The sequence below is a fragment of the Rhagoletis pomonella genome, unplaced genomic scaffold, assembly GCF_013731165.1.
Source record: "Rhagoletis pomonella isolate Grant_MI unplaced genomic scaffold, Rhpom_1.0 Rhpom_scaffold_00003, whole genome shotgun sequence".
NCBI lineage: Eukaryota > Metazoa > Arthropoda > Insecta > Diptera > Tephritidae > Rhagoletis > Rhagoletis pomonella.
Window position 1 is genome coordinate 54,344,077 of NW_023458557.1, and position 9,095 is coordinate 54,353,171.

At 35.9% G+C, this 9,095-nt stretch overlaps 1 protein-coding gene across 1 annotated transcript in view; it reads right to left on the reverse strand.

Annotated features, from left to right (window-relative positions):
- Positions 1–3,468, reverse strand: part of LOC118736301 (myb-like protein I) — a 56,207-nt gene extending 52,739 nt beyond the window's left edge. The window contains exon 1 of the mRNA XM_036466399.1: positions 2,663–3,468. Within this exon, the coding sequence (XP_036322292.1) occupies positions 2,663–3,468 (806 nt within the window). The remainder of the gene's footprint in view (positions 1–2,662) is intronic.
- Positions 3,469–9,095: the final 5,627 nt, after the last annotated feature.

Consider the following 9,095-nt stretch of genomic DNA (forward strand, 5'->3'; position numbering starts at 1 on the left):
ATACTGCATGTTATTGATATGGAATATGTCCATCTGTATGTATTCTCCTACTCGTGTTGGTATTGGGGTTTTTCCTATAGGTTGTTTGTTTGGTTGTCTTTCATATTTGTGCTGTAAACATATTTCACAATCTACTGCTTCATTTCTGCACCTCTCTTTAATGTTGGGCCAGTAGTGGGTCAACAATATTTCTTGTGTGTTATTTTTGTAATTTCTATGTGCACGTTTATGTGTCTGTTTGACGATTTCACTTTGCTCATTTAAGGAAGTTACGTCAATTAGCTGATTTTGGGCTAGTACCAGGGTGCAATTTGGGAATGTGGAAGTTATTTCTTTTTTTAAGTGAAATAGTATTTCTTCGTCTATTTTTATCGCATTAGTGAGTTATGGTTTAATTACATTTTTTAATTTGGAGGGCAAATCTGGAGTATCTTTAAAAAATATTGTGTATCTAGATTGACCAGGAAATGTTGTTTGATTAAGGATTTCGTTTCTTTCATTATCTTGTAAAATAATTATTTGATTTTTAAAAGAGTTTAGTGGTTGTTTAACTTTTTTCATAATTTCATTTGGAGAGCTTTGTTGTGAATGGTCTGAACAATCTGTTGTGTTGTTGACTTGTTGTCGGGAAAGTGCGTCTGCAACAACGTTCTGGTGTCCAGGTTTATAAACTAGTTTGGCACCGTATTCTTCAATTAGATTTTTCCAACGTTTTAGCTTTGCATTTGGGTTTTTTTCGGAAATCGAAAAAATTAAGGATTGGTGATCTGTGTAAATTGTTAGGTTTGCTACACCGTACAAATAGTTTCTAAGTTTTTGTAAAGACCAAACGATTGCTAGTAACTCTTTCTCATTTGTACTATAGTTTTGCTCTGTTTCATTTAGTGTGCGTGAGATGAATGCGATTGGGTGGCGATTTTGAGATAAGACTGCTCCGATGGCAAAATTGCTAGCATCAGTTGTTAAGCTAAATGGTTTAGAGAAATCTGGTTGGAAAAGTTCAACTTGTTCTTGTAAAGCGTTTTTTATTTTTTCCATGGCTTCTACTGCTGCTGCGTCTAAGCGTATTGATACTTTGGCACTTTGATTTTTAGTTACAATTCCTAATTCTCCTTTCAAATGAATTGTTAAGGGTTTCGTGATTTTAGCAAAATCTTTTATAAACTTCCAATAGTAACTAGCAAGTCCTAAGAAAGATCTCAATTCTTTTAAATTTTTTGGTTGTGGGTAGTTCTTTATAGTTTCAACTTTTTTTTGGATCTACGGTAATTCTATTGTGTTTTATAATATGTCCTAGGTATTCTACTGAGTCTTGGAAAAAATGTGACTTTTCGTCAGAAATTCTCATGTTAGCATTGCGAAGTGCATTAATTATAATCCGTATGTGTTCCATATGTTCTTCTGCTGTAGATGAATAAATTAACACATCATCAATATAAACATACGCAAACTTTCCAATATATTATCTTAATATGTCATCAACGCATCGTTGAAAGATTGAGGGTGCATTCTTTAATCCGAATGGCATTCTGATAAATTCATACTTCGCGCCGTTGACAGAGAATGCTGTCTTTTCTCGATCAGATTCTTTAATTAGTATCTGATGAAACCCTGATTCTAAATCTAGTGTGGAAAAAATCTTTGCTTTTCCTAGGTTTTGTATTGTCATATTAACATCTGGAATTAGATATCTGTCAGTAATCGTATGAGAATTAATCTTTTGAAAGTCAACAACCATTCTTCGCTTGGGCTTGCCTTGGTCATCGGTGCCCTTTTTTGGAACAGTCCATATAGGTGAGTTATATGGGCTCTTGCTTGGCTGTATTATACCGTTATTTAAAAGTTTCTCAATTTCTTTCCTGTCAAAGTCGTGATCAGACATGGGATATGGATATTTTTTTGTCCATATGGGATTAAGTTCATCGACTTGATCTTTAAATTTTTTATTGTTAATAGTATAATTAATCTTGGTTTCTACTTTTAGGGCCTTTTTTCTTTGATATTTTAAACTATAATCAAATAAACTGATTTCCGCCTTTATTTGGCGTAGTCCCTGTTCTCCGAGTATCATGTCAAAGTCGTTTAATTCTTTAATTTCATAGAAAGTTAAATGATGTCCGTACATCGTTATTATTTTTTTAGAATTCATAATTGAGTGACCATGTAAGGTTTTGGTTTTAAATGGTTTTATTTTTATCGATTTTCCTATATTGCAATTTATATTTATGTAATTGTTAGTGGAGCCAGTGTCAACTAATAAGGTAACGGGCGTGCCGGTTAGGCCGCATTTTGTTTGTAAGCAAGGCAGCCCGTTTATTCGCCTAAAAAAGTACTGCCTGCTTCGAATTGTTCTTCGTAATTTGAAAAATCTACTGACTCTAGATCTTCTCTATTTACTTGATTTATTCTTTGTGACTTATTTTGTGGAGTAGTTACGTTATTATGACTGAATGTCCTATCTCTCTTATATATATTGTTAGGTATATTATTATTGTGACTTACGGCATTATTGCGTCTACTTGTTGGGACATATTGTCTAGAGTGGTCCACGTCCATTGGAATAGGTGCAGGTTGTCTTTGTTGATTGAAGAAGCTTCTTTGTTGATGGTCTCCTCGTTGCTGGTAGTCGTTTCTTTGAATTCTGATGTTTGGCTTATAGTACCTCTCTTCACGATGTGGTTGTGAGTAGGTGCTCCGATTTTGCCTATGATGCTGGAATCTGGGTTGTACGTTCTGTGTTTCGAATTCTTCATTTACGTTATCGTGTGATATGGTACTGGCTGTCGCGTATGCTGATTCCAAATTTGTTGGATTATGGCTATACAGTGTACCGCTGGTATATTTTGAATTTAGGCCAAGGATGAACGTTCTTACTGCCTCTTGGTTGGCGTAAGTTTTCATACCTTCGTTGTTGTCATCACTGGACATTTCGATTTTGGCTAAGGCTAAATTAAGTGCCTTAGATACTTCACCGTGGAATTCTGCGAGAGTTTTTCTTCCTTGTGAGATTTTTTTCATTTGGTCCAGGAGGACATATAGTGGGCGTTGGTCAGCATAAGTATAGTCAAGTCGGTTGATGATTGAATAAAAATTTAATTTGGTGTCGTGATTTGTTAATATATTCGCAGCTGGTCCTGTAATCTTTGTTCGTATGATTCCCAGGGCGCTGTAATATTTTGGATGGTATTGGAAGTTCTTTATCGCTTCCATGAAGGTCCAAACTTGTGATCTCCATGATCGGTATTGCTCTTTATCTCCATCGAATTTTGGTAGAGATTTGAACAATTCAAGGTCTATATCCCTTGGGTCGCTGATGTTAAGTTTGACTTCGTCGTGTAGTACCACTTCGTGTGGAGCGTTTTGTTGCTCTAGCCGAGCTACTCTCTCTGTGAAGTCCGCCTGTTGTTGTTGGATCTGATTTACCAATGCAGCCATGTTTGCGTGTAGTTGAGCTAGTTGTTCCTCCATTTTTATTGGGTTTTCTAGTTTCTGTTGTCGTCGTAAGTTTTTGTTTTTTTTATTGTTTTTAATTTACGTAAGGTATCCAGTTTCACCTTTGTGTTTCACTTTTTTGATTCACTTTTCGATTCACTTGTTTTGAATCCTGTGTTGTTTGTGTTTATATTAATTATTTAAGCACTTTTTTCAAATATGTAGTGCTGGAAGTCTTACTTCCCGTGGGATTTTATATTTTTCCTTATCCTTTGTAACATTACAGGATTAGAAAATGGCTTTTAAGACCGGTTGAGCCACCAGTTTAATACTCAAGTCAGGAAAGTTATAAAAAAAATAGTTTTATATTTTTTTGAGCAAGAGCTCTTTATTTGAATTCGTATAATCTCGAACTCCTTACATGTTTATGCTTACATCTATTTATACCATTTCTACTACTGATGATAAATGGTGTCTGTTATTGGTTTAGTGATTAAATTTGTTATTGAAGGTTGTTTACAATGTTATCATATTCTTTTGTTACTTATGAGACAAACATGTTATAGTATATCAGTAGGTTGTTTACGTGTTTTCGTGTTATCATATTCTTTTGTTACTTATGAGACAAACATGTTTATTTGTACATTATAGTTTATGTATATATGTAATGTATGTGACCAGGCATGTTAGCTATGTATGTAGTGTATGTATAACCGTCGTTAACTCGCGCACTGCCGTTCGCTGTGATGGGGAAAAAAACACTTTTAGTAGAAATGGAATAGACTTCAGTAAAATCAATATTTTTTGATCAGAAAACTTTGGTTCTCTTCAGGAGACTTTCAATAATAATACGCAATTGTTGGTTTAACTATTTTTTAGTACTAACGATTTTTTATTGGTCCCTTCATTGCATTTTTCGGGGGTTTTCTGGGTTCTTGGTGAACCTATAATTTATAGTTACTATGAAAAAATGGCTAAATAAACAATTGGGAATTATTACTGAGAATCTTCTGCAGAGAAACAAAGCTTTCCGATTGAAAAACATTGATTTTTAAAAATTCTATATTATTTCTGCGAAAATGCGTTTTTTTCCATATAAAATACATGGGAAGCTTTGAGCCCTTTGAGCGACCTCTAAATATATTTTGACTTTAAAATAAAAAAGGCATACAATTTTTTCGGTATAAACAATCCTATAAAACTGTATACCTAAAAAAAAATCTAACAGTTCTGAGAAAGAAATTTGAAATTTGGGTGAAAATTTGTTAATTTTTTTTGTAGTTTTCTACAAAGTTTTAAACTTGGGTTTATATGGGCTTCTTAAAAATTAAAAAATAAAGATAAGTGGCAAACAATGTCTCTTTGAAATGACGTGCTATAGTTAGATATGACCGATACCGTTTATTCCGATTCGTGCTGATTGTTTCTGACTATAAATTAAAGAAAATAAACATATGGCCCAAATCGCAGACTGTTACAATTTTTTTTACATTTTGGCTCACAGTGCTTTTCAAATACCGCGGAAAATCGCTAAAATACAACTTTCATAGAGTTTTTCTCCTTGCATCTGAAAGCATAAGTATGTGGATAAATAATATTTAATATCTACCTAAAATATATAGTATTTCCTGTTGTTTAGGAGTTATGAACATTTCAACAGAGGACTCTTACATTACAATTTTTGGAAGTACTTTAAAGGCTGCTTTATATTATCGAAAAAGTCTGCCCTCCTTATATAATGTTTTCCAAAGTTGGTACACAGTTTCTTAGCTAAGTTCTTTATTGAACAAATAAAATTAATTTTGTGGATAATATTTGCGAAAAATAGTTGGACTGTTATGTTACAGAAAAAAACTGTTACGTTACCTGTGTAATATAGGTGTAGATTATAATTAGGTTCTTAAATGGCTTGTAGTCTGTTTTATGCAAATTCAGTAGACTTGCGATTTGACATATAATCAAAAGAAATTAAGAACATGATAATTATGAATACAGATTTGAAAGTTTCCGTTGCTGCGCAGCTGTCGAACTCGAGCTCGAGCTTACAACTGCGACAAGATATTGGGGTTTAGTACACGAAAAACGGCTTTAATTTCCACTTTTGTTTGCTCTATACGATTTAGTACTATTCTTACCCTTCAAAATGCACCTTCGAGAGGTGCTTTACGATTTTTCCTTCAGAAACTATGGCCATTGGATAATGACGTAATGAGCTAGAAAGCATATGCTTGGTTTGGCGATGTTAGATTCGAGGACACGGCCGTAACTCTTGAAGGTTTAAATATGCTATCAGAGCTGCAAAACGCTCAGCCTGCGAAACTTTTTGTCAAACGATATAAAGCAACTCGGAGGCAAACCGATTACGCAAGATCCTTTCGAAGAACCAAAGCGTGCATAGCCACTTGCGTAAAGGGAATGATGAGTGGACGAGTAGCAGATCCGAAACGCTTGAGCTTCTCATGCAGACGCACTTTCCTGATTGTTCCAACAACAGAGGATCGAACAATTCACAGATCACTGCCTCAGATGGGGAAACTACATGATGGGAACATGAAGGAAGCTATTTGAAACTTCTCACTCTGGAAGTCACCTGGTCTCGATAGTATCCTACCCATCGATCTTAAGGAAACAATGGTTATTCGAAAACTAAAAGCTAAAAGCGGTCATCAGCCTTGCCTATGTACTACAAAGATAGATGCAAGTAAAAGTTGTATTTATCCCCAAAGCGGGTAAATCTTCGCACATCGAACCCAATGAGTTCAGACCAATAAGCCTCTCGTTCTTCCTACTGAAGTCACTAAAGCGCATATTGCACGCACAAATTAGGGAAATAGTTGGTCCAAAGCCCTCTTCTTCCCAATATGAATACACCAAAGGAAAGGGGTGGATACAGCTCTACACAGCCTTGTCTTTGACATTGAAAACCATTTGCATTACAAAGAATATGCTCTATCTGTCTGCTTGGACATTGAAGGTGATTTCAATAATATCATTCCGGATGCAGTCATCTCACCGCTCCAGGAACTTGGTCTTTGCAACACGCTGATAGCGTTTGTCAACAATCTCCTCCTCAGAGGTCAGGTCATAAACTTAGAACTATGAGACGCCTCCGTGAAAAAGTACGCCGTAAGGGGAACCCCCAGGGAGGTGTACTCTCACATTTACTATGGAACATTGCCGTTGACAATTTGTTGAAAGAAATAACAACCCACTATCCAAAACATAAGAAAAAGGCAACAATCGTCAATGCAAGACATTGGCGATTCGCCGATTTATTGCCGTAGTGAGAAATCGGCAACATTATGTCTTTTATGACATTTTAGGAACATGTTTTCAAAACTTCCCAAACTGATGAACTTCGCTTCAGCAGGGTTCTTCAAACACCTTTAATTTATGCCCAAGACAGGGTTAAAAAAATAAGAAGCCCCATAGCGACGAAAATAGTTAATTTTTTTTACCAATTATAAGTTTGTGTTTAAAAACAAATTAAATATTAAAAAACAATACAATTGTTGCAAGAAATTATTATTCAAATATCACGTTTTAGAGCGACTGGTAATAAGAAATTGATACGATGGCGATATTGCCGGCAATAAATTTGTTGCTGAGGGCGACAAGTTTTCTTATTTCGGGCAGCAAAAATTGTCTGGTGGGAAGAAACGGCGGCAGAGTGGTAGCGTACGCCGATGATGTTGACATTACGGCTTCAGGAAATGGACGACATTGAACGACTGGCTACTCTAGTGATAACAGAAGTCATGAAGACAACAGCAACCAAAGCGCTCAACACGCTAGTAGCTTTTCTCCCGACGGATCTATACGCAAAAAAGATGGCATGTAGTACCGACATTAGGCTCAACGCGGCCACTGTAAAATTCTGAACGATTACCTTTCACCCACCCGCACTTCCAAGGCCATGTCAATGGACACAGTCAGTAAAAGCGGACCCGTTCTTGTTTACACGGAGGGATCGAAGCTCGAAAAAAGAGTTGGTGGTAAGGTCTATTCGGAACAGTTAGGGATATCGTTCAGCTTCCGCCTCCCTGATTACTGCAGTGTTTTTATACAAACTATTGAAGTGTTATGGCCGTTAATTTATCTATTAACGATTTAACTATACTTCAAAATAGATAAGTTTACAGCCCGAAATATGCTTAATGTGTTAAAAGGCCTATGGATGATACCATCATGCTGGCGCCTTCAAGTGTTGGCACCAGCCGATTGACCGTGTATGTTCTTGTGGTGTGATGCCGGTACAATCGACATCGAAAACGATTTGAAAATTTTATGATTGTACCAGCATGCTGGTGCCACGAATGGTGAAGTTAGCTCTTTTTTAAGTATTTTACTGAAAATTTCTTGCATTACATGTATGGCGACCATATTTACCACGGTAAAATAAAGGACATTTTCTTTACACAATTTTGGAATGCATACATACAACTGGTATGATCCAAAAACCTTATCCATATCGTAATTTAAATCAAATATTTAACAGTTAATTATATTATTTAATTGTACAAGTTCACTTCTTGAAAGGGCTGTAACCGGATTTTAACCGATTCCGAAAAATGAAACCAAACCCTCATCAAGGCCTTCGTCACCCTTTGCTGCCAAAATGCGTTTATCATAATTCGTACTATACGACGAAGCCAGCGGGGTTTTATTGTTATTTTTAAGTGGAACTGGAAACTCTCTCAGCGTGCAACATGATCCAGGACACAACTCCCCAGTGTTTTTGAGAACATTGAATTTTACTCAGTGTTTTAATTTTTCTAGGAAAATTTATAAATATTAGTTATTTTTTTCACTAATGTAAATTTCCCCTATCAGTATTAGCAGTGAGGGTTTTCATTATATTTTATAAAGGACATTTTTATTTTCTCATATTCTCTGTTTAAAAATTGACCTCTGAGAAATCCAGAGCTCATTTAAAGTATGAACGAAAAATTTATAGAAGTTGCCAATGCAATATGGCGAATGGAACCGATCTGTCGGATTGCCAAAAAACTCTGGCCTGCCAAGAACGCCCCACGCACCAAGTCTCTGCTTAATCTAAGGAGGCAGGACATTCTTATTGTGACTGGAGTTCCCACCGGACATTGTCTGATGGATTACACGCCGCAACCTGGAACGACTACTGCAGAAGCTGCATGGATGAAGACGTAGAGGAAACCATCCCATCTTCTCTGCAATTGGCCGTCTCTTTCAAAACGGAGAGCAAAAGCTGTTGTGAGCTATTTCTTCGACGATCTCGATGACCTCTTGCTAAGCACCAAGTGGTTTACAGGGGAACACGGATAATTAAAAAACCATCATGCGGTATCACAAAGGACAATGAGTTTAAGTGAGTCCTACTTTGGACTGCCGCCCAACCTAACTCTTGAATGACAAATCGCATAGCACCATTCGATAGTGCATTTTGAAGGATAATAACAGCACTAGAAAAATACATGAAATAATTCCAATAGATTTTTATTATTTAATCAGAAAATATTTATCTTCTTTTAGCTTCTTATTTCGCTTCTTTTGGGCTCGTTCCTTTTTGAAAAAAAAAAATAATTCTCGGGTTTATTTTTATTTTTATACGTACTTTTTATTTTCTGAGCCCATTTGAGTTAGAAAGAATATAAATTTTAACTATAAGTCAATAGCAAGTTGAA